The 26,286-nt window shown below is 40.6% G+C and overlaps 1 protein-coding gene and 1 long non-coding RNA gene across 3 annotated transcripts in view; one reads left to right on the plus strand and one right to left on the minus strand.

Annotated features, from left to right (window-relative positions):
* Nucleotides 1–293: 293 nt before the first annotated feature.
* On the minus strand, nt 294–3,860 carry LOC121828079 (uncharacterized). Its single transcript, XR_013050059.1, has 3 exons — nt 3,731–3,860; nt 3,068–3,183; nt 294–866 (listed from the first exon to the last, which is right to left on the minus strand). It is a non-coding gene; the product is annotated as an uncharacterized LOC121828079 (long non-coding RNA).
* Nucleotides 3,813–26,286, plus strand: part of Grm7 (glutamate metabotropic receptor 7) — a 905,956-nt gene continuing 883,482 nt past the window's right edge. For both annotated transcript variants that reach the window (XM_042273759.2, XM_042273760.2), the window contains exon 1: nt 3,813–4,705. In XM_042273759.2, the coding sequence (XP_042129693.1) occupies nt 4,187–4,705 (519 nt within the window). In that variant the 5' untranslated portion in view covers nt 3,813–4,186. The remainder of the gene's footprint in view (nt 4,706–26,286) is intronic.

A 26,286-nucleotide genomic window follows, 5' to 3' on the forward strand; every position in this document is an offset into this window, starting at 1 on the left:
GTGATGATGTGGGTTCTAAATGCATAGTGATTCTGCAGGCTTAGTATCACTTGTAGTTTCTCTGGTAACAGACTTCATGTTCTATGTGATTCAAGTATGCTAGTGTCTAGTTACAAAAAGGAGCTCAGTGTCTCTCACCTCCTTCAGGCAGTTTATGACAGTAGGCTCAGTTATTGGTCTGAGAATGAGGTCTTAACTCTAGAAGAACCAATCTAAGCTTTCATGAAAGTTGATCAAGTGCCTCAAGGTTAGGTGAGGCTGTTTCAGTCTTCCAATTTTTTTCTATACAAGAGTGTTTCAAAGAACATTTATTATCCATTATATTCCAGAAACCACACATAGTGACTAAGGGCTGGGCAATTTATGTGTCCATATTTCTTCTCTGTTTATTTTTGTTTCTGGTTGCTTCCAGGTAAAAGCAGCAGAGTAAGAGAATCAGTTTTGATTCACTCAACCATGAGCAAATCTTAGAAACAGACAACATTGAAAACATTGTCCTTAATGAAGAGATAACTAACACCCCACTTCATATCCTTAAGAATCTTACAAACACAATCAATGTACTACAAGGGATATAATTCTGGCTGCCAGGTGTTTGGAGAGAATGAAAAGAGAAAAGAGTGATATCTTAGGGTTACCATTGCTGTAATGAAACATGATGATCAGAAGCAAGTTGGAGAAAATAGTTTGGCTTACAATTTTTGGCTTACACTTGTACATCATAGTGCATCACTGAAGGAAGTTATTAACAAAACAGTGAAGGAAGCTGGAGATGGGAGCTGATTCAGAGGACATGGAGGGCTGCTGCTGACTGGCGTGTTCCATATGGCTTGCTCAGTTTTCTTTCTTATAGAATCCAGGACCACCTGCCAGGGGAGACATGCCCACATTAGGCTAGGCACTTCCATACCAATCGCTAAGAAAATGCCCTACAGGTTTGCTTACAGCCCAATCTTATGGAGGAAATTTCTCAATTGAGGCTCCCTCTTCTTCAGTGACTGTAGCTTCTGTCAAGTTGATATAAAACTAGCCACCAAATGAGGTAACCTTTAACAAATGGCTACAAGATATTCATGGGACTACCATGAGCTATGAGAGGAGAATGGTAGAGAAAGACATGGATGAATACCTGCACAGGTGAAAGCTGGTTATTACTTGTTATTCATCTCTCTGAGTACTGTTTGGCATCAACTTCATAAAACAATGTGAAATTAAAAATAGGATTCCATCTCTGTCAAAGATAGCCCAAGCTACTGGTGTTTAAACTCAGCAGCCCTTGTCATCATGTCCCATAGTAGGCCTTTCATTTGTTTCATTTGCTTTTTCTTCTCTTTCAATTTAGATGATTATATCTTGACAGAATCCTACCCAAGCCATTTCAATCTGGGGTTTGATCTAAAGCATGGCAATAGAAGAGTAACTACAGCCAGTTTTTTTTTTTATGTCAAACAATAGAAAGAAACTACCATGTAAATGGAAAACAACAAAAACAATCCTTCAAGAAGGCCTGGATCTGGAGCACCCATGTACTTTAATGGAATACCTTTCTATCTGCCTGTTACTATGTGTCTTCCTGTATGTGTGTCTCTGTCCTCTAATCTCTCTCTCCTTTACTTCTTCCCCTCACCTCATTCATGTCATCATTGTCTATATCCATTTTATCCATGTGTGTCTCCATCTTTCTCTGTCACCCCCCCACTTGAACTTGTTGTCATCACTGCCCTCTATCTTAGTCTGGGATTCAAAAAGGTCCCCGTTCCAGTTCCACAGTATGTAGAACAGGGGCCATCCTCAAAGGTGCAGACCTGCAGCAAACAGCAGGAGCCATCATGGAATAAAGTTAGGTTGTGTGTGCATTTGTGTAGTAAGGCATCCAGCCTGAGGGTGACTGATATGCATATTGTATGTAATTTGCATATGAATCACAGTACAGTTTTGTAGAAGATGACAGTAAAATATCTTGTACTTACAAAATCAGAAGGGCATAAGAGTTTTCCAGAAAAGATACATGAATTCTGTTGAGCAGAGGGCCTAATTTTTTCTAATCCATCGACATGTGTCTAGTTCCAGTGACAACCCCCACTCCCACCCCCAACCTCATGTCTCCATCCTGGCTGCCCCACCAGGATGAGTTCTGCAAGACTCTGGTTGAACTTTATTCCCTCGGTTGACCTTGACACTATGGCTAGAGGAGCAGATGAACTATTAAGCCACACCTAGATTATAGGAAGAAGGCTCAGTTCAAAAAACCATAAAAATTGAAATAGAGAGGAATATGTCCTGAAAGAAAGTGAAGGACTGTCCCTATGGAAGGAAGAATAGACAGCAGAAGCCCCTGACCTAACCCATGCAGTCCTCATCGCCAGTAAATGTTGGTGATGGAGTGTGGAGATCTTTGTGCTGTTTTCCTAAGCATAAAGCAACAGAGAATGTTGGCCTAAAAAGAGCACCGTAGCCAAAGGGACGTGGCCTATTTTAACAAAGTATTTGATTTAAAAAATAAGTTGGAGGGCATCCAACTCAATCTCATCATTTTCCCAATGGGAAAACTAAAACTCAGGCAGAGGCACTGAAATGCCAAGGACACACAGGTAGTTGTTGTTGGAGGCAATATAACAGCATTGTATGTTATATCTAATAGTTTTCCCACCAACAACACGAAGCATGGCCTTGTTTTTGGCTTTCTTTCCACCCTCAAATGTGTCTAGTATAGCTTTTATACACTCCAACAGAAAGCATCACCAACAGTTGCGTTAAGGTCCCAGAGAAATTTTAAATTTCCCTGTAACAAAGCTAATGCCACTTGTTGCTTTAAAGGGCTAAGTTTCAGTGGGGGTACCTTCCAGGAGGCACTGCAGTGGGACCTGCCTTAACATCCTGGCTTTGTTCCTAGAATCCCCAGCAAGGAAAGTGAAAAACAGCATCCCTCATGTTCAAGGAGACTTCTGCAGCTCCCCTTTCTTCCTCCTACCCTCACCTCTTTCATGCTCTTTCCTAACAACAAGGACAAAAAAAATCTGTCACCAGCCCAGAAGTATCTCTGGAAATAGGTAGGAGGGAGCCTTACACCTGCCACCTCAGCGCTAGTGGGGCAAGTGCTGGAGTTCTTAGTTGTTTCTTCTGTTGTAGAAAGAAAGGAAAAGACACCACACCGACAGGATCCCAGTTTCTGCTGCAGACCTGCTGAGGAAGGTGGACAGTTCGGCCAGCATTAGCCTTTAGGAAGATCCAGGGTGCAGTACCATCCCTTAGGCTTCCCCTTGGCTTCAGCTTTCCTCTAAGCTAGAGGGTGCCTTCTCCTGGAGAAGCTGATAGTTAAGTCACGAATCAAGCTACTGACTGTCCTGTATTTTTCTGAGCATAAGCTAGCACAAGAGTGCCAGTCATAGATACGGGGGTCTCCCCTTTTTCCGCCCTCTTTCAACTGGCTGCTCCACTTCAGGACTGCCTCTCTTTCTGCTAGAGCTGAGAGTCAAAGGCTCAGACTTTGGGGCTCCGAATCAGTCAGCCCCCATATCCCCATCTCATCCCAAGTGTAGGTCTGCGGTTCCTAGAACATGGGCGTGGGTGTTGGTGGACTAGAGGCTTCCATTCCAGAGTTGGAGACAAGAGCTTCCCTTGGTATCCTGCTATCCTGAAATCCCTGGCTTTCCTGGGGACCACGAAACTCCCCTGGAGAGGCAACCTCCTTGCTCCCGGGCCACCCACCCATTCCTCCACCCCCCCTTACCTCAGCACGCAGCCCCTCCCTGCGTGATGATGCAAACCGGTGGGGAGGGCGGGCGCTGGGAAGGGTGGGGAGAGATGGATAGCAAGCAAGGGAGGGAGAGAGGGAGTGGGAGGAGGAGGAGGAGGAGAGGGAGCCCAACGACCATTTAAAGCGATAGCAATCCCTGCCCTCTCCCCAGTGCTTGGCTGTTGGAGAGCGCGAGCCGCTAGCCGGGGAGCGCAAGCTCGGCGCGCGGGCCAGCAGAGCCACAGCGCTAGGTGCCCAAGGCTAGCTGGCGCCCTGGGACCCCCCACCCTCTCCCGCTGCACCTCCTCCGGCTCCTCCACCCTCTGTGCCTACAGAAGTCCCCGGGCTTCCCCCAAAGGAGCTCACCTCGAGAAGCCCGGACTTAGGAGAGCCCACCAGCATTCCCTCCAGCGCCGCCGCCGCCACCGCAGCAGCATCCGGAGGAGCGGCATGGTCCAGCTGGGGAAGCTGCTCCGCGTCCTGACTTTGATGAAGTTCCCCTGCTGCGTGCTGGAGGTGCTCCTGTGCGTGCTGGCGGCGGCGGCGCGCGGCCAGGAGATGTACGCCCCGCACTCGATCCGGATCGAGGGGGACGTCACCCTTGGGGGGCTGTTCCCAGTGCACGCCAAGGGTCCCAGCGGAGTGCCCTGCGGCGACATCAAGAGGGAGAACGGGATCCACAGGCTGGAAGCTATGCTTTATGCCCTAGACCAAATCAACAGCGATCCCAACCTGCTGCCCAACGTAACGTTAGGCGCGCGGATCCTGGACACTTGTTCCAGGGACACTTATGCGCTCGAACAGTCGCTCACTTTCGTCCAGGCGCTCATCCAAAAGGACACCTCCGACGTGCGCTGCACCAACGGCGAGCCCCCGGTTTTCGTCAAGCCAGAGAAAGTAGTTGGAGTGATTGGGGCTTCGGGGAGCTCCGTCTCCATCATGGTAGCCAACATCTTGAGGCTTTTCCAGGTAGGGGGGCGCTCCCTTTGGGGAGGAGCATTCTGTGGCTCCCTGCGCTCTAACCTTAAAGGCTGGTTTGGACTTCGTGGGTTGCAGGGGTCAGGCCAGCACTCCGGCATTTCTTCCCTGGAGATCCTGCCGAATCCCTCCCACCCCACCCAAGGAGGTATCTTCCTTGCTTAGTTTACTCCTCTTTCATGTCTTCCCTGTCCATGCTCCACTCCATCCGACCTGACTCCCCGGATTTATGGTCCCATTTACAAGAAGCAATCTTCGGAAAAACAAGGCGATGATTTAAATGGGTTTGCATTAGAGTGAAATATGGTCGGAAACAGGCTTGTAAAAGTGCCTGGGCTCCTAAGGGAGCAGGTTAGGCACACGGAATATGAAAAATGAGAAGATGCTCTGAAAAATGGCATTTCTCAACTCCCCTGCTTCCCATGCCCAAGCCACCTAGGAAACCTCGACTCCGTGGAAATATTCACAAAGACCTCAAGAAGCCCCTTCTTCAACTGAGGGCTGGGGTTTACCCGCATGTGGATGCTAATTGCCCATCTCTTTGGGGTTGAATTTCCGACCTGTAGCCGGTCTCCATCAGAGGCATGGGGTACCCGCCCCACTAGGGAGACCCCGCCTGCTGACGTGATCCCCGCAGAGTTGGTTTCCTCCTGGCAATTTTTGTGCACCGCCTAAATTGCATTTGCAGTCCGGCCAGTGGCAGGAGCAGGGCGATCAGCTAGCTTTCTGCTGCCACTTCAGACCTCAGCTGGGGATGAGCTCATGCTAACTGCGAAATAAAATCGCTTTCACTGACTGCTCCCTCTACTCCCAGTCCCTCTCCCTCACTAATGCAGCCCCACACCCGAATCCCAGGATCTGAGCTTGGAGATAGAGTCTGCTCTGCCCAGGAACAGTAGGGTGTACTGGGGCGGGGGGCATGCAGGTCTCATGTCCTGGGTTCCAAAACAGGAGGAAGGCGGATCCAGGACTGATGAGCAGTGGGTCCAACTGCAGTGCTCTGCCTCTGGTCCCTGCAGCCTCAGAACCCGTGCCTCCTTGGCTGCTCTGAGTAAAAATGGATGGCTTTGAGGGTTTTGAGTTTGCGGAACTCTCTGACCGGGTCTCCGTGTATGCTTTTTTTTTTTTTTCTTTCTGTTTCTTTATTTGGTTATCCTTTTTAGACCCCTCCTCATGGCCCCTTCTCAGCCTCTATTTCCTTTCCTTATTCCCAAGTTCTTGCCTCTTGTCAGTTCTGCTGCGACTTTGCTAATCCAAGGCTTGCTCCCAGGTTTGGTAGTAGTCAAATCCAGCCAGCCTTTTCTGTTAGTTGTGCAAGATGATCCCTTCAGGACTTTGCTGCCCAAGTCTAAAAAGTGACTCTTGCTGGCATGTTTCCCCTAAGAGTGTGAATTTTAAGAGGGGCCTGCTGATGATGGTCAGGCCAGCACAGGACCTGCCTGATCTCCAGGAGTGGGAAGTTTGTAGTCCAGCAGCAGAGGTGCTCACCTGAAGCTAGTGAGGCCCCTCTGATCTCTGGAGCATCCTGATTCCTCCTGAGTGTGCCAGCATGGAGACTTCTTGCTGCTCGCACTCCCCTAAAGTGATTTGAGGGCAACCTTAATGCTAGGTTGCTTGCATTCTGGAACAGCCCCTGGCTTTTGTCATGAAAACTCAAAAGAGTTTCCTTCATCTCTGAGCTTGAAGCTGGACAACTTGGGAGTGGGGATGCTGTAGCTACAGAAAGGATGAAAAGATGAGCTGAGACAATACCTGAGGATGTTTAGTGTGTGTTAGTGTGTTAGTGTGTTTGTGTGTGTGTGTGTGTGTGTGTGTGTGTGTGTGTGTGTGTGTGTGTGTGTACCCTCCCAAGCCTTGAGGGGTGGGCTGCTCATTCTGGATTTAGCATTTTAGTGTTATTTCTCTGCCTGCTTTTCTCCTCAATGGGAACATGGACATCATCCCAGCTGGGCCTATGTGTCTGAAACAGAGTGAAATATTTAAGTTAAGAAAGTCATTGCAGATGAAGCTAGGGACAGTGTGCAAAGGGACTCCAGGGGGAGCTGATTTCTCTTCAGTTGCATTTAAAACTGAGGCAACTTCCAAAGAAACAAATGGCTGGTGTTCTACCCCCTCCCCTGTTCTCTGAGCTGGGGAGGGATGGAACCTAATGCCAGTGTGAACAGTGTGGGTTGGGACTAAAACCATTCAGGGAAAACACTGTCATTTTCCTCTAATTTGCAAATTGCAGCTATTCATGTTGGATTGTAGAGCTGAGGCAAAAGAAGCCCCGATTCTCACCTGTAGTTATAGAGAAGAGGCTGACAGTGAGAGGGATGCTCCAACTTGTGGCGTGTGCTGCAAACTGGGCATAGCAGTTACTATGCACCCTTCTTTAGCCATTCCTCATGTTGAAGTAAGTGTGTATGTGTGCATGCGTGTGCATGCACAAACACAGATATGAGCATATATCTCAGTGTGCTTCTCTGTCTCTGTATTTCACGTAGATATTTTTAGTGGCTTTTTTTTTTTAAATGTGGTGTTAGAATCCCCTAGACTGCAAGTTCCACTAGTTTTCCAGCTTCTGTCAACCTGCAACATGATTAACGAGAATAAAGGTAGAATAACAGTAGGCTCCTTCAAAAAGAGGAAGAGGAAAAGGCGAGGAGGTGAATCTCCTCTGGAACCATTGGGTTCTGTTCAATTAAAATTGTCCTATATAAAACAAACTCCTCCAAATGACTGAATTCTGAGCTTTACAGTGATTTGAGTTTTATTCTTTGCTCTGGTCCTCGTGGGTGGCTGTGGGGACCATGCCAAACTGATCACTTGAGATATGAATTTATAGTGAGATGAGCCTGTAGCCTGGGGGAGGAGGTACTTGCAGACTAAATGAGGGGATGCTGAGTGCTGGGGGCCAGGAGGAAGTAATGAGATACTCAGAGATACAACAAATGCTGTTACTGCCAGCACAGCCAGGGCAGAACTGTAAAATGCAGACCTGAACAGGGATGACTACTCAGATGTAAATATTGCCTTTCCATCCCTCGGAATTCTCTTCTTACGGGTGTGCAAGGCCAGTGATAGGTCTGGAAAGTCAGGTCAGTCTCTCTCTCTCTCTCTCTCTCTCTCTCTCTCTCTCTCTCTCTCTCTCTCTCTCTCTCTCTCTCTCTCCTGTATCTTTCCTGAATAGGTTAGTAAATGACATGTCTGAGAACAAGAATCAGATCTAGTAGGTCTTTCAAATCCAGGAATTTGAGGCTAATGAAATTAGCTTGTGGCCAGGGCTCTGCCAAGTAGAATTAAATCACAGCAACTGCCCCGCGATGCATTTTCAGCCTCAAAGAAGCATTGGGGAGGAATTTCTGGAGATTTGTTTCTGAGCCTGGGCAGAATAATACTCTCTTAATGCTCAGAAAGATTAAACATAAATTATTACTGACGAGGAGTAACATATTTTTAAAAACTAATCACAGGATAGGCATGGCTTAAAGTGGGGAGGTTACATAATGTGGTGGCTGAAAGATGAATTTCCCCTGAACAGTTTTTCATAGCCATAAGTGAGAAACATTACGGTGTTGAGGAAGAAGATCATTGTGATTAAGGATCCTCTTTTCATGACTTTCACATCCTGATTCTAACAGAATACTATTTTATGTGCATTGGCATGATCTAGGCTGTGAGCTCAGAATTGCATGGCATCTGTTCTCTCTCTCTCTCTCTCTCTCTCTCTCTCTCTCTCTCTCTCTCTCTCTCTCTCTCTCTTTCTCTGTGTGTGTGTGTAGTTTTTTGTTGTTGAAATAGCTAGCTTGAGAAATTGTACCATTATTGAATGTAATAGTACAAATCTAAGCCTATGAACTTTGTATCATAAATGAAATTCATCTGCAAGTGTGTCAATGGTTTCTTTCCATTCACTGGAACTTGCATGTAACATTAAATCTTTAGGACACTATTTTATACTTAGATGCCTATCTTCATTCTCTCTCTCTCTCTCTCTCTCTCTCTCTCTCTCTCTCTCTCTCTCATCAATTCATAGGGTGATGTTGGATTACTCTAGGTGGGGGAAGGGGCTTCTTTTTTAAGGCAACTCTAACCTACTCTTTAAAATCGCATAAATATAGGTATCACTGCCATTTGGATCATCCCTGAAACAACCTCTGCCTCCACACTTACTGTGTTGTAGGAAATTTACCTAACAGATGGTGAGTGGGAAATTTTTAAAGGGGCATTTTTAAAAGAGCAGAGAGGGAAGAAATCAAAACGTCCACATGCTATATTTGAAGCTACCTTCATGTATATTTTATGCATATACAATCCATTTAATTAGGATGTCTCTGGGCATTTTTTTTCTCTTAAAATAATTGAAACAAAGATGGCATTTAGGTAAATTTCACAGACATTTTGAGTATAAGAAATCAAAAGTGTTCTGCTTTCAACATACGTACAGGATATATATGATTTAAAAAGACATTAGGTGAATTACACCATGTATTCTAGTGCTATGAATGCCACTCCTGTTACCCTAAACATGTCAGTTAACTTGTATAGGCCTCATTTCCTTCATCTAGATTCTACGTTTAAAATTTAGATTCTAGGGGCTGGGAAGATGGCTCAGTGGGTAAAGTGATGACTGCAAGCATGGTGTCCTGAGTCTGGATCCACCAAGCACAAGCCAGGCATAATGAACTCCAGGTTCAGTGAGAGACCCTGTCTTAAAAAATTAGGTAGAGAAATGTTTGAAGAAGGCACTAAATGTCTACCTCTGGTCTGTACACACATGTGCTGTGTGCACACATATTCACGCATGCATGAACATGTTCACATGAACACACAACAAACACATATACAGGTACAGTCTAGTCTCTGGAAATGTCTAATCCTATTGTCTAGTTTGCATCACACTGGCTTTTAGAAAAACCCAGGACATCATTTTTTGCTCTTCCACTTTGAACTTAGGTCCATTTACCAAAAGTCATAGGCATTAGAAACGCTCAGGATTATACTAGCAGTTAAATCTTTGTCCAGTGACCTACCCTATCTTGTCTTATAATAACTTTAAGCCTCTTTGTTTAGAAAGGTGTAAATAATGAGACCCTTCTTATGTCCCAGTGTTAAGTCACATGGCTCAGGTTAAGTAAAGTAAATGACTAGTTTAGTTGTGGGCACCTGGGTCTACATATATCAGAATCCTCCGAAGAGATTTCTGTCAGAAATAATGAGTATATTGTCTTTGCTCCCTGGAAGTTCAGGACTAGGGAATTGTGAGGTGGCGTGCCCAGGAGATGAGGCATCAACACCAGGAGACTTGATAGCCAATCAGACAGAGGAAAAGCAAGGCTGAGGAGAAGACAGACAGCCTGAGCTTTCCTGACCTGGAGCCCCTAAGTCAATTGAATCTGAATCAAGATTAATTCCAGAATTTCTAGAAAATGCCTTTAAAACAGTGGCAAACAGCTCAGCTAGTAAAATCCTTGTCCTGCAAGCTTGGTGACTTGAGTTTGAATGCACGTAGAAGTGGAAGGAGAGAACAGCCTCCATAAAGCTGTTTTCTGGCCTCCACAAAGGCACTGTGGTCCATAGACTCACATGCTTCATGTACACACACACACACACACACACACACACACACACACACACACACACTTTAAAATAATTAGAAGAAACACAGTTATTGCCCTTGAGTTGAGTTCGATTTTTGATACCTGTAGTGGAAGACAGTTTATTTCCTGTAGTGACTGGCATTCTTCAAGCTAAAATTAGTTTGTGATGTTGTCTTTATGCCCATTTTTTAGTTGTTCAAAAGCACCATATTCTTTCTCATTCTTCATAATGTGAGTGGTGGTTGCACTTGCTTTTCACATTTGCAGTTGCTTCTTTCCTGTCTGCATGCAGTTGAGAAAGAAGGCAGATACTTTAGATGCAAACTGTAGCCCGTAGGCCTCCTCTCTAGGAGCTGTGGAGCCACACTCAGTTCCTTTCATTAAAGCAAATCTTTTGTTGATATCCCTAGGGCACAGAAGCATTTTCATTCTATAATGGAGTACAAAGTATATTAAACTCCCAGGTCCCTGTACAGTAAGCAACAAGCCTGACTCCACTCCTCGTCCCCTTTGACTTTAAATAGGTAATTAAGAATAGTTGCAAACTCATGTTCCCAGCAACTAAAATGCATACATGATCAGTATTTAGAGGACAACAATTGTACAATGTAAAGTCAGGCTAATTAATTAATGAACATTTCCAAACTGACATAACAACATTGATGTTACTCTGTTTAAAAAAAAAACATAGAAATAAATCCTTCTAAAAGAAAATACTTATCTGAGAGAAGTATCATTACATTATTCTTAATAGTATGAGATCCCCATGGACTGACAGTTAACTTCTTTACCACTATATTTACTATTAAATGTTTCCTGAGCCATTACTGTATCATAGCATCAAAAATAATGTATGTCACTTTACAATGATATGGGATATGCATCATATTTTGTGAGGAATTCTAATTTACTTTCAGTATTAGTAGTGATGGTAGTAATTGTTAGAGTTCTCAATGTGAATCACTGTGCCATGTACTTCTAAGAATGTCATCTCATTTGGTTGCCACAATGATACTACATGCCCATATTGTTGTACTACTATGCATTTAAAAGGGGGATTTTTGCAGTCCAAAGTCACCTACCTGGTTGATAGGCAAAGTTGACAGACTTAAATTTTTTTCTGTTAACACCAAAAAATGAATCACTTTCCTTCCCCCCCCCCCCCGCCCACCCCCATGAATCACTTTTCATAGTGTTCAATTGTTATACAAATGCAGAGAAGCTTAAAAATTATTACATACTTCCCTACCTTGAAATCATGATGGTTTAAAGATATCAACCTTGTCAATTGTTTACCTATATCTGTTTATAGAAATACTGAATTCCAATTGTAGAGCAAGATTGTGTAAACCCCTAGAAATTTATACAAACTCTTGTCACCCAGTGAAAGACATCTGTCCTCCAGTATTCAAACAGTGGCTAGGCATGTGGACACAAATACACAGTAAATGTCTCTTATTAAATAAATGAGAAAAGATGTTTCCTCCTGTTCCAATTCAGTGCTTGTCATTATGGATTGTGACAGTGTGTCCTAAACTTTATTTTATTCACTCCACTCTCTCAAGACCTCAAGTGAGGAAATCCATCATTTAGATATATGCGCCAAGTGAGGGGACTGTATTAATACAATTGCAGAAAGTCAAGTTGATGGAGCGCAGGAAGTACATCCTAATAAATGCAAAACTAATGTTTGTGTGGGCTGTGGAGGGAAGGGTAGGAATTTCCAGTTTAATGGATTATTTTGCCTCTTGCTCAGAAAGTGCTGCAGCTTAATAGTTTTATAATTGGTCATCTGCAGAATTCTCCATCTCTGGGTGTTATGCTTTCTTCCTGGAGCAGCTGCTGCTGCTTGTTCTGAGTGCTGATGGACGGTGTCAGCTAAGCCACATAGAAAGGCTCAGCCTGTTAGCAATACTGCTCAGAGGAGGCTATTTCTGTTTGTTAAAACAGAGATCAAGCATTTTTATTGTGTTTCAAGCTGGACTTCTATGAAGGCAACAGATCAGGCAGACATCACAGGAATGGTTCTCATTAGAAACCCCTTCCTGTCACTGACTGTTCACAGTCAAGTTCAAGAATTAGATCTAAGTTTAAATGTATATGTGCCACCTTTTTTTTTTACTGACTTGCTCAAACAGGAATCACTCTTATCATCAATGACTGTATCTTTCAAATGAGCAAATGAAAAAAAAAAAACATTCCTGGGCCCACAAGATGGCTTAGCAGGTCTAGGAACTTGCCTCTAAGCCTGATGACCTGAGAGATCCCTGGAATTCACATGGTAAAAGGGGAGAACCAATTCCAACAAGTTGTTCTCTGACCTCTGTATAAATACCAGGACATGAATACACCCCCACACTTACATATGTCTATACATTATACACATAATGATAAATAATTTTAAAACAATACCTATCTGATGGAGTAATTGTGAAGATAACATGGAATAGGTATGTAACTGGTTTAGTACTAAGTTAAACATGCCCTCTGTGTTCAGTAAATTTCATTATTGTTGTCCTGTAATTAGGTGTTATGACTGCCAAATAATCAAGATTATTAAACTTGCTACAGAATAGCTATAGCAACAATAATGTGTTATACTCTTCACTCTGCTTTTTACTAGAATGTCTCTCTATAACATCATTTATATTGTATTATATATACACATATATATGTGTGTGTATACTTAAATATATACATACATATACACTCACATACATATATGTATATGTATAAACACACATCTGTATGTAGACTTTAATAACTGAGCTTGAGATTTTAACAATTCAATTCAATAAAACAATTTGTTAAGTGATTAAAATGAATAATGAATTCTCTGAAATTTTAATTTTTTCTCTCCTTTTCTCTCCATTTATTTTATTTAGTTTTATTTTGAAGATAGGATCTCAATATACTGTCCTAGATGACTTGAAGCTTACTATGTACACCAGGCTGACCTTGAACTTTCAGATGTCCTCCTGCTTTCACCTCCAGAGTAGTGAAATTACAGGCATGTATACCCTTCCCAGATAATTATGTTGGTTCAGGATTATGGAAGAATTAATTGCGGACATCATTCAACTTTAGTTCAAATTTCATTCCAATAGTTAAATGCTTTCAGCTTTACTTCTGCTTTCTCTACTTGCAATTTTACTTAGAAATAGTTACTAAGCCTCTTCTGTGTGTACATGCCCAACTACTGGGGCATTCCATTTCAAAACTGTAAGGTTTCTCTTTCTATAAAAATCTCTCTCTCTCAGTGTGCACCATTGGTATTCATAGAAACAGGTGGTAGAAATGAATGCTAAAGCACATTAGAAACCCAGAAGTGTGAAAAAACAATGCAGAACATAGTAAAGGAGAAGGTATATAAAGGAGGGTTCCAATTATAAATATAATATTCAGGATGGAATTGAAGGTTGATATTTGAGCAAGGACTGGAAGTCAGACTTGAGCCGGCACATCTCTTTCATAGGAACACTGTTGCCCAGAAGCTGGAATGACCGGTGTCACAATTGTTAAGGCAGAAACATGGCACTGACATGTTGGATGATGAAATGGAGTGGAAGAAACATAAGCAAGATAGGAGGTCAAGGCTGTAATGAGCAGATGATGAAAGGCCTTGGATATTACTATAGGCATTTTGATTTTCCCTCTAAACATAGCCAGGGAGTGGTGGGATTTGAACAGAGGTGTGGGATGATCTGTGTTCTGCTTAAATAGGCTAACTATGTCTGTGGTACTGAGGATGAGAGCAAAGAGCAGAGTGAAGGAAAACAGGTAGGAAGGAGAAACAGGTGATATTGGGCTGGTAGTTTTACCCAGGATGCTACCAGAAGAGATTTCAAAAAGATTGGTTTTGAATCTTGAGATAAGATTTCCCAGTGAGTAGAACATTGGATGTGAAGGCAAGAAAGGAGAAAATGTTGAACCCAAAATTTGGAACTCAGGCATCTAGAAAAGTGAGATTATTATTGAGATGTAAAAAGTGGGTTAGGTAAAGCAAGTCGAGGGATTCAGAATCAGCTTTGAAAATAGAATATTTGGTTTCTTGAACTCCAAGTAGAGATGTTCAATGAATAATTGGATATGTAAGTCTGAAATTCTGAAGAAGGATTTGGATTAGAGATGCAACTGTATAAACTAGAGATACTACATGCAACTTCAGGGTTGAGGATATAGCTCAGTGCTCGAGCACTTGCTTTTTATGTTGTATGATCCCCAGGATATCAACAACAATGACAAAGATGCTATCACAGTATAAATATTTAGGAGATACATTTTGGTTTTTTGTCTTTCTCCCTGTATTAGTTGCTTTTCACATTGATGTGATGAGGTATCCCGATAATGCATCTTAAAGGAGAAAGGGCTTATTTTAGCTCACAGTTCATCGTGGCTTATAGTTCACATGTCCTCATGACAAGAGTGTGAGGCTGTATTTCAGTGAAGATGAGATGAATGCTTATGTCCTGCTAATTTTCTTCTTTTTGTTGGTTGAGGATCAGGCTTGGGAAATGGTGCCACCTGCCTTTAGAAATGGTGTCAACCTCAACCACCTAATCAAGATAATACCTCAGAGGCCTGCTCCAAGGCTAATTGAATCTTAGTAATCTCTTAGAGGTGATCCTGGAGGTTTGTGGATCCAGATCCTCTCAGGTTGACCATCAACATAACACTAGCATAGTCTCTGATAATGTAATTATAACCATATTTTATTGTATTTGGGTGCCACTTTAATTCACAAATATTTATACTCTAATATTTATCATTATTATTTTATACTTCATTACTGACAGTTGAGAAATTGCCATTTTGTACACATGTTGAAGTTAAAAGAAAGTTATGCGAGCATTCAAGAAAAGTAAAGAATGTACTTATTGTAAAATACCCACATAAATACTTACTTTGAGAAATCCCAACAGGAATTCTATATCGTTGCTTAACTTTTAAATTATTACATTAATTTTTATTTATGTTTTGTTGTAAGCGATGGAACCCAGGACTTCCTGCATGATAAACACACACACTCCCCTTAAGCCATACCCACAGCTTCTCATTCAACTATCTAAAATTTTATTTGTTGATTTCGTTTTAGTTTATGAGTGTTGATCTGCATGTATGTATGTCTACTACCTGTGTGTCCAGTACAACCCCCAGGCCAGATGAGGGCATTGGATTCATTGGAACTGGAGTTACAGATGTTTGTAAGCTACAAAGTGGGTACTGTGAACTGAACTCAGGTACTCTGCAATAGGAGCCAGTGTTCTCAACTGATAGGCCATCTCTCCAGCCCCCAAAGTCACCTTTTAAGCTGAAAACATAGTTGGGATAAATTTTATCTCACTGGTTTTAAACTTGCTTTAGATGTTAGATACTTGGAAGCTACCAAATAGCCTCTTTGGCTAAACCAAAATCATGTTTATTCATTCATTCAGCTACCAGATTTTGCTGTGAGCATGCATTGTACTCAAAATGCATGACCATGTTGTCTCTACACATCTATAATTTTATTTTAACACTATCATTATGTAAGGTATATTTTAATTGTAATTATATCACATTTCATATCAACACACATCCATTTTTAGTGTTCAGGGGGAGAGCAGCATGTAGTGAATTTCATCAAAATATAGCATTTGAGGAACAGAACAGAGGGTAATTGTGTAATTCTCTATTCATTATAATTAAGCTGGATGGAGTTAGGATAATAGAATTAAGATTTAAAAAAACCCAACCACACACTGAGGCATCATAGCTCCCTCTCACTCAACCTTTTCACATTTGAGATTGCATATTTAACGTATTTTTGTGCATAAATCCTGAAACGGGACAGTAGATGAATAGCAGGATTCAGATAGAAAAGTTGATCTACATAAATGAAATGTTGCTTTTTGGTTTATGATTTAGAGAAGATTTTCTAGTTTAAACAACCACTGGAACCACTGTTTTCTGGAAGAGATAAGTTTTAATGCCAAATATGTTGTTTCACCAGACACCTGGGGGCACATGCTTGCTGCCTACATTTTGCTTGCTGTTTCTTGATAACTGGTTACGAAGTGTGTCAGAAGACAGTGTCACAAAGCAAATAACTTGTTTAAAATCATCAGTATTCCCTCACCTGTCTTTTCCCAATACTTCCTTGGATTTGTTTGACATTGGAAAGCAATGATGGAGTCTGGTAATTGTGATGTTTATTTCAATGAGAAGCAATAGAGCATGGAGTTAAAGATACAGGTGCTGGCTGTTCCCAGTGAGACATGTTTACAGCCCCAGCTCTGTGAAGCCTGAGATGGCAAAATGGTAAGTTCAAGGATAGCATGGACTACACAGTAAGACACTGTCTTAGAAGAATATAGGTGTTAAACATAGCTGAACTCCCTCTTTTGCTAATCATTTGGGTACCCACTTGAATATCTAAGATTCACTATTTCTATCTTTAAATAATAATAATAGTTCTATTCTTATAAGACTTAAGTCTTACGTATAATGAATCATGTCAGACACTTAGTTCAGCCCATAGCACAAAATGTGTCATTGATAGTATTGGTCTTACTCTGGAATGTTGGGGCCTCATTGCAGTGTTCCATAACTCACCCCTGCCATGTCTGTGTATTGTGGTTGGGTTGCCATTTTTTTCTTTTTTCTTTTCTTTCTTTTTTTTTTTTTGTTTTGTTTTTTCGAGACAGGTTTTCTCTGTATAGTTTTGGTGCCTATTCTGAATCTCACTCTGTAGACCAGGCTGGCCTCAAAACTCACAGAGATCTGCCTGGCTCTGTCTCCCAAGGGCTGGGATTAAAGGCGTGCACCACCACCGCCCGGTGTCATTTCTCTTGATATCTTGTTTTAAGCATCACTCTGACAGTACCAGGTTGCCACAGATATTGCTGTTCTCTGAAATAGTTCCTTGTTTGACAGGAGGATATGGGTATAGAAGAAAAGCAAAATCAAGGGGATACAATCATCATTCCTCTTCACCTGAAGAACTGGACATGGTAGCCAGGCCTCAGAATGAGAATAGAGCCAAGGACAAAATGCTTGATATTATTCCTTAGTAATTGAGCAGTAGCCAATTAGATAGTTTGGATGTGTTTTCATCATAATGACAATATAATCTTAGATGCTGAAACCTTTCTAAGCCTGAATCTTTACCTAATAGAAAATAATAATATTAGAACCTGTTACGTACTGTTACTGTAAAGAATTAAGGGCACATATGGTTTGGCATACAATAAACACTCGGTAAATATTCCTAATGTGACTATATCCACCCCTGGTATTTTCACTAAATAGGTGAACATATCTAAAATCCTACCATTCTAAAGTTGTGCACAATCATTGGGCAGATAGCTACCTTTCTAAAGCTGCAAGAACTGAGAAATCCTTTAACTATGGCCCACTCATAGGCAGGGCTTGAACCGCAACAGTACCACCATCACCATCACTATCACCTTCACCATTCTCACCCTCCTCTCATCATTCCCCTAACCACCCTTAGAGCTTCCTTTGTTTTAGATGGCCAGCTTATCTATCTGCTTCATATCATTTTGTTCTCCCACTTGTGTAGAAGAAATCATTGTTTTATATAGATAAAGACACTGAGGTATTAAGATAAGCAACGTGAGTCACTGTAAGACAGATGGAGCCAGAGTTTCCATACTCCTGCCTTTATGATCCCCAAAGGCTGTTAGTCTTGTACTGAACCTTGTTAAGAAGTCAGTCTTTCACCCACTCCTGTAGGGCTAGAGAAGATACTGGTCCCTGTATCTTTCTATTCCTTGAGTGATCCTTGCCTCAATACCAGGATGTAGAGGGAAACACTTCTTTTTTTTTTTTTTAAAGAGAAAGCCGAGAGAGAGGTCAGAGCTAAGAGCTAAAATCTTACCCTTCCTCCTGCAAGCTCCTAGCTTCCAGAAAGAGACCTATTTCCTGTCTGTCCGTCTTTTCATAGTCTTTTGTTCTGCCTTCTCCTTGGTTGTAAACCCAAACACGTGACTGCCTCGTCACTGTCTGTATGTACAGCCCCCCAGGTCTTAAAGGCATATGTCTCCAATGCTGGCTGTATCCCTGAACACACAGAGATCTATGGGATTAAAGGTGTGTGCCACCACCGCCACACTCTGTCTATGGCTCGTTTCTGTCAACTCACAAATTTTTTGGAAGTTGCTTGCATCTACTTCCTGTTTTTATTTTTGTTAGCTAATATTATTTTCTTCTTGGGACTCTGAGGGAGTTGAAGATTAGTTAGTTATGGTTGAAGATTAGTTAATTATAGTTGAAAATTAATTAGGATAGTAAGTGCATTAGATACATCTTGGATTTACCAAAGTAGGATAGATAATGGAATTATTTTCTCTGATTTGTCAAATACCTGTTTAGGTATTTATTACTTGTATATATTGTATATAGTTATTGTTCTTTTGTACATAGTTTTTCTTTTGTTAGTTATAACCTTTTGCTTTTTTTCTTTTTATTAAAATAGAAAAGGGGAAATGTGGTGGTATTATAATTGTACTGAAATGTGATTTTAATTGTATGTTAATAAATAAAGTGCCCGGGGATCAGAGCTATTAGAGGGAAACACTTCTAAGAATGAAAGAGACTTACTTTCTTCATCGTTTCCTCTACCAGATAACCATTATTCTACTTCCTTCTTTAAAGTCTCTACATGTTCATTTGGTACTTAACCTTGATCTTTTAGAATTTTTACATTCCAGGCACTGACTCATCCACTCTATTTAAAGTTAATTTATCTGAGGTCAAGTGTGGGGTCTTACTCATCCGAAGTACAATCATCTCCTGTGGCATCTGACTCCATACTTTTCATCTTGCAAGGCTTCTGCAAACACTTATTTGGTTTTGTTGAACTGTGCTCATCAAGAGCACACAAAAAAGTTTGACAGAAAGCACTTTTGCAGAAAGGAAGCATTCTAAATGAATTCATAGGTTTAAAACACAGAGCTGTTACAGAGTTCCTAATTTTGAGGGCATTATTGTGTCCTTTTAGATAATATATAGGTTGAGCATACCAAATTCAAATATATGAAATCTGAAAGTGTTCTAAAATATGAAACTTTTTAGTATGTATGTATGCTTGTGCATGTACGTGTGTGTGTGTGTGTGTGTGTGTGTGTGTGTGTGTGTGTGTGTGTGTGTATGAGTGTATGACTGTGGATTTGCATGGACGTTACACATATGTAAGTATGAGGTCAAACTTGGGTGGAGCTGGTTACTACTACCTTGTTTGAGGCAAGGTCTCTTCTCTTTATTGTTTCCAACTATACTAGACCAGTTGAGCAGCAAGTTTGCAGTGATTGTCCTGGCTCACCTCCCATCTTGACATAGGAACACTGGGACTGTGGATATGTACTACTGTGTTGGGCTTTCACTTGGGTTCTGAAGATTTGAATTCAACTCCTCATGCTGACACTGCCAGTGTCTCTCCAGCCTAAAACCTGAAACTTTCTGAGTATTAACAAAATGCCATGAGTGGAAATTTCTATCTGCCCTCATGTGACCAGTCACAGTCAGATTGTTAACACATTCAAAACCCTTTGTACAATCACCTTCAAGTTATGCAGAAGGTGCACACGAAACATAAGTGAATTCCATGCTTATACTTGGATCCCCCTCAGCCAAACTATTATCTATATGCAAACATGATAAAATCTGAAAAATTAATTGAAAAGATAAAATGATTCATAAGTGTTTCAGATGAGGGATTTTTTTTTTTTTTACCCTGAACTTCTTTCCGTATGGGAACTACCTGTAGCACAAATTCTAATTGGTTTTAGTAATAAAAACCTGGAGTCAGATATCAGGGTAAATGCTAAAAGGTCAGAGAAGTAAAGGAGCAGCCAAAGTCACCTCTGACCTCCAGGACTCCCTCAGACTGAAAGGGGCTGAGCTCCTGTCCCCACCTACACTGTATTTTTCCTCCCTCTGCCCAGTCATATCACTTCCTGTCTCCTGTCTGTACAGAACGCCAGACTTCTACAATTAACTAATGGCTAGCTCCACTCTCTGATCTTCAGGCAAGCTTTATTTGTTAGAGCACAAAGAAAATATCACCACACTGCCTACCGATAAACCCGAGTACTCTCTATCAATCCTATGCACAGTCACTTATTTGTAGCTTAGCTCACTGACTAAATCATTGACTAATCCATTTACAGTAACACCATTTGATCAGGGCAGAGGTAGAGTGGGTTTAGAAGGTGCATATTAGACATGAAAATTAGTTTTCTGGAAAAGTAGCATGATGAACTACAGTTGTTCAATTTTGTTCATCTCTCTCAGTCTGCTTTTATTTATTTACTTAAAAATGGTGACTTTTTATGTGTGTTTATTCATTTTGTGTGCATGTCCATGTGTGATGTATGATATGCATAGATATGTGTTGGCACTCATGCCATAGTATGTGTAGGTCAGAGGACAACTTTCAGGAGTCATTTCTCTCTTTTAGCATCTTGGTCCTTGAGATCAAATTCAGGTTGTCAGACTTGGTGGAAAGTTCCTTTACCCACTGAACCATCCTGAATGTCACACACACACACACACACACACACACACACACACACACACACACACACACGCATGAGCACACACACACACACACACACTTAGTTAATTAGTTAGGTTAGTAATTATTTATTTGTGTGTGTGTGTGTGTGTGTGTGTGTGCGTGCGCGCGCGCGTGCTCACCACATGAGTGCAGTGCCTGTTGGGGTCAGAAGGTCTTAGACCACCTGGAGCTAGAGCAACAGGAGTTTGTGAGTTATGTGATGTGTGAGCTGAAATCAGGGCCTCTGGAAGAGCAGCCAGCATTGTTAAACCATTAGACATCTCTCTAGCACTAAATTTATTTATTTTTGATACATAATCTCAGTATATATAACTCTGGATGTCCTGGAACTTGTGGAAATTTTCCTGCCTCTGCTTTCTAAGTGCTGGACCTGATGTGTATTACCATACTAGGCTCCCACATTATTTTTAATGCAGAGAGGGAGAGAGGGGGGGGAGATAGATAATGGATGGATGGATAGATAGATAGATAGATAGATAGATAGATAGATAGATAGATAGATAGAGTAGGATCAATGAGAAAAATAATTATCACTTGATGCAAGGAGGTCATCTAGGTTGGAGTCATTGGCTCCTGGGCATTGGCTGTTTCACATGTCTGTCCCATATTAATATCTGCTGCTGCTATGAGTGCTTGCTAGGTACAGGGTCTTTGACAAACTTCTGTTGACTGGGTTTTGTCACTTAATTCCCTGATATATAATGAAAGCTGTGTTAGTGTGATGTCTCAATCTGTGCATGTGAGACTGAGCCTCTCACATTAACATATGGTAGAGGTGGACTTTAAACTTAGTTCTCTGTGATCAACAAATCAGAAGTTCTTCTTCCTGAGTTAAAAATTGTATGACTCTATAAGGGAGGATTAGATACTTAAATATGTCCTGCAACTCTTTTAATAATTTAGTCTGATTACAAATTTGTAGGAGGTGAAAAGAATTCCATCCTAATGAATATTATTATCTTCAGATATGGATAAGGTCTATTTTATAGTTGCACTTCATTCCTTTGTGCTTTCATTGATTGAAAACATGCAAAGGCTCTCTGATGACAATTCACATAGTCACCAATCTGATCACAAGAGATGGCCAGTTCAGGCTACCTATCCACTATTGCTAGGTCTTGGGACCCTATTTTTTATCCTGGATTGCCTTGACCAGCCTTAATACAATGGGAAGTGCTTAGTCCTATGGCAACTTGATATGCCATGCTTTGTTGATACTCATGGTAAGCTTGCCCTTTCTGAACAGAAACAGAGGGGGAGTAGATAAGGTGGAGAGCTGAAGGGAGGTTGAGGAAGGAAATTGGAAAAGATGGGGGAAAGGAAACAGTGGTCAGGATATAAAATAAATACATTCCTTAAATATTAAAAAAATGTATAAAGAGAGTGTAGTACACTGGAACAGGGTAATGAACTGCCCTCCTCAACCTGATTCTCCCTCAGCAGTCAGAGTGTTCTTTTAGGCTGATTTACCCCATATATGGGGCCCTTGGTCCTGGGAGCCTAGCTAGTCTCATACAGATCCCACTAAGATGCACCCATAAGCACCAGATGCTATAGTATTTTAGTACACTTGGATCCTAGGAAATTTGCAGTGGAATATTGATCAAATAAACATAGTTTGTGGGTGAGAAGTAGGTGTATTCATGAATTCATTGATCTTATGTACGAAGGGACATCAAGTATCATCAGTCTGCATCTACCTGCCATTGCCCACTACTGTTTGTCACAGTTTACACAAGTGCCTCACATTTTACTGTGGTTAAGTACTTGTCCATGACCTGGTGGTCCAGGAGCCCCTAGTAACTATCTTACTGGAAAAAGCAGTGATTTTTTTTCAAATATGCTTCTTGGAAACTCTATACAACAAACTTGATACATCATTGAATGAGAAGAAAATTATACTTTTTTTTTACAACTCGGGGGTGGGGAGTGGGATCAATTTCTTCCATTGAAAATAAATGTGTTGATATGAATGCACTATTTCCAGCTAGAAATATTCATTTGTCTTCTCCTAGGAAGTAGCAAATGGAACCATGAGTAGCAACATACAGACATATATAATTTGGGAAGTAGTCAATTAGATTTAATCCTGTAGCTTGATTTTTTTCAAGTTTGTGGTTATATTTAAAGGAAACATTTCTTCCAATTTCTACAACAGAATTATATTTATTTAAGGCCAATGTTGACTGCCCCAAGTGTCTTCATGCAGTTTAATCTTTAATAGCCTCAGAAGGAAAAGATTATATACTTACCCCATAAACTCACTTGAAATTTTAATATTTAAAATTATTTCATACTTATTTACATTTGCCAATTTTGAAAAGTAAATACTTAATTGTATTTGTTTCTCTATTTCTGACTGAAGATGGCAAACACTAACTGAGAAACAAGACATTAAAATTAAGTATACATTATTTAAAATGACCAGAACTTGGTAAATGACAAAAATATTCATGTCATTGAACTTCTAAAGCTGCTTTTTCATGAGTATAGTGTCTCCCTCCCTAAAGTAATTCATCTTAAAGATCTGCTGAGTCTTTGAGAAAAGGTAGTTTAGTGAGATTTTGCTATTCTGTGTCTGGAACTGTACTCTCTACCAGAGATTCTAGATGTGAATATAAAAAGTAAGAACTGAATGGTATTGTAAAATAAAATAAAATAAAATTTAAAAAAAGTAATGGTAATTCCAATCACAGTGACAAATCCTCTCAGACAAGGAAGAACACAGACCAGGAAATCGTGTATTAGGAATATCAGAAATGGGGTTGGGAAGATAAAATACTTACCACAGAAACATGAGGATGTGTGCTCAGATCTCCAGATCCCCAACACCCCTGAAAAAGCCAGGGGCAGTAGTGCACATCTGTACTTCTGGCACTAGAGAAGAAGAGACAAGCAGATCCAAGGAGCTCATTCGCCATGCATCCAGGCTAGCCTAATTGGAGAACTCCCACATTCATTAAGAAATACTATCCTTAAACTAAAACTCAGAGTAGCCAAGGGAGACATCTGAGACAGAGCTCTGGACTCCACACACATGGGCATGCACATGTACACATTCACATTCACATACACACACATGCACATACATGCATATATGTAAAAACAATTATTTTTACTCTCAGAATTTCTCAGACTTTAATATATTATAAAATCACTTGGCAAGCACGTCTTTTCAGCAAGTTGCATGACCTCCTCTCCAATTGGACAGATGTACACATTATGTTTGTTGATTATCTTAATGAGATTCTCAGATTGTTATCTCAGTTTACACTTGCCCTCCAATTTTAGACTGAGTCCAATGCATGTAAAAATTCTTGTTAAAACTGAGTGTTGAGCTCTACCCTTTAGAGGTGTGGGTTTGCTAGATTTGAATTTCTCACCAGCTCATAGATGTTTTTGAATCAGTGATCACACTTTGAAAACCAGCAGTTGATAGAAAAATTCTTCTCTGTAAGATTAAGAGGGTTATGAATAAGTTTTTCACACAGAACCTCAGGATAATGAAGGATCTATCATGACATAAAAGTCACAATAACAATTACAACTTATGCATTAAGATTATAACATTGTCACCAAGAGTAACCTATGTGATGTTATAAATACATTAGGTAGGTAGTCTTTACTGTCCCTACCCAATGGGGTATCCAGAGTTGATTATCAGTTTGCCAAAGACATATGACTAGGCAGTGACAGTTTAAGAATTCAAATATAGTAGTTCTGATTATCAAGTCTATATTCAGTATTACTTTTAATTGATGAATAATACTTGCATTGCATTCATAGAGGGTAATGCACGGATGTCTTTTGGATAGTTATAGCAGGTTAATTAGTGGATTTATGATCTCACTTGACCTTTTGTGGAGATACTTTTAAAATTCAGTCTCTTGACTATTTTATTTTAGAGTCTTAACCATTTTGCTTTACTTATTATGTTTAACCATTCTCTGCATAGACTCAGATCAAATATTCCCCATTCCATTTTCAGACCCATAAATAAAGTTAGAACGATAAATGAACATAAAAATACTAGTATTTAAAATGTTCTATGAAGAGAATTTTGGCTTCTAGAAGAACAGGGCTCTTCTCATATTCAGTCTAAGCATTTATGACCTAAGAGTTAAAAGAAGAATAGAAAGGTGGGTTTCTGGTGGGGAGATCCAGTGTTGTAATTCAGTGTCCATTTGTAGTGACTTTGCCTTAAATAGGAAGCTGAATACAAATAATTCTTATCATTTCCTTTTGTGATAAATTTAGTCATAGTCTCTCTTATGTTAGTTCAGCTCCTGAAAAGACTGGATCCCTCTGTTCTACCTCCATCCTTCTTTGTGTGGCTGACACTGTACCGTCCCCATAACTGGCAGACAACTTGAAATTTCTGATCAGTCATAATCATGCCTATTTCAGAAAGAAAAGAAAAAAAAAGATAGAACAAAGATCATGCTGTAAGTTAAAAGAGTCAGTTATCTGCCCCAAATGATCATCATTCTTCCAGCTTCATTCCCATTAGTTATAGTATGGGTCTGGCTGTGTAGTCCTTGAGAATGTATGGGACAGCAAAACCCAGGATCTGAAAGCAAGGGATATACGAGTTATATAAGAGAGCTAGCTCATACTGTCTCACCAGGATTGCTCCCAGTCACCCAAAGAAAATCCCACTGAACTTTAATTCATATATTTAACTGTAAAGAATGGTGGGAAAATCCTTATCTGTAAATAGCCTCTTAAGAAGGATACAATCATATAATTATACCACTCCCTAGTGAACCTCTTTCTTCTGAATCTCTTAGAAAAATGTTCAAGGTTAAGGGCAGTTTGATCTTAATTTAGCAACTTGCAGTTGATTATCCTGGAATGACATCCTTTCTCTGCAGATGTTTTGTCAGGATTAAGACAGTTCTAGAAGTTAACAAAAGATTTTTGGTGTTCACAAGTAAACAATACGAACCTCTCAGAAATAAAATGCATTTAAAATCCCCAAAACACAAATTGTTATTATATTTTCCCTTTCCACATTTTAACAAATTTCACCCTCTAGAATTCTTTCTTGAATCAATTGTGCTTTCACCTGTCTCTTTCTGTTTGACCTCTTTATTAGTAGAAATTCTTCAGGATTCCATCTCTTATTCTATGCTCTGCCAGAAGATCTCTCTGGTTGTATAGCACCCTGTCTTATCTCCTATTTTAACCTATTTCTCAAACTGGAGGAATCCATTGTGGTCCCACACCTGCAACCCCAGTACTCAGCAGAACTGTAACCCTAGTACTTATGAAGTTGACAAGTTAAAAAACAGAGTGGTTTTCACAGTGAAATTCTTCCTGAATAAAATGAAAAAAAAAGTCACATTTAAAAAATAGTGGACCACAATTTCTCTAGAATAGAGATAAAAATCCCCTTAAAATGCAAC

Source organism: Peromyscus maniculatus, chromosome 3, assembly GCF_049852395.1.
Source record: "Peromyscus maniculatus bairdii isolate BWxNUB_F1_BW_parent chromosome 3, HU_Pman_BW_mat_3.1, whole genome shotgun sequence".
NCBI lineage: Eukaryota > Metazoa > Chordata > Mammalia > Rodentia > Cricetidae > Peromyscus > Peromyscus maniculatus.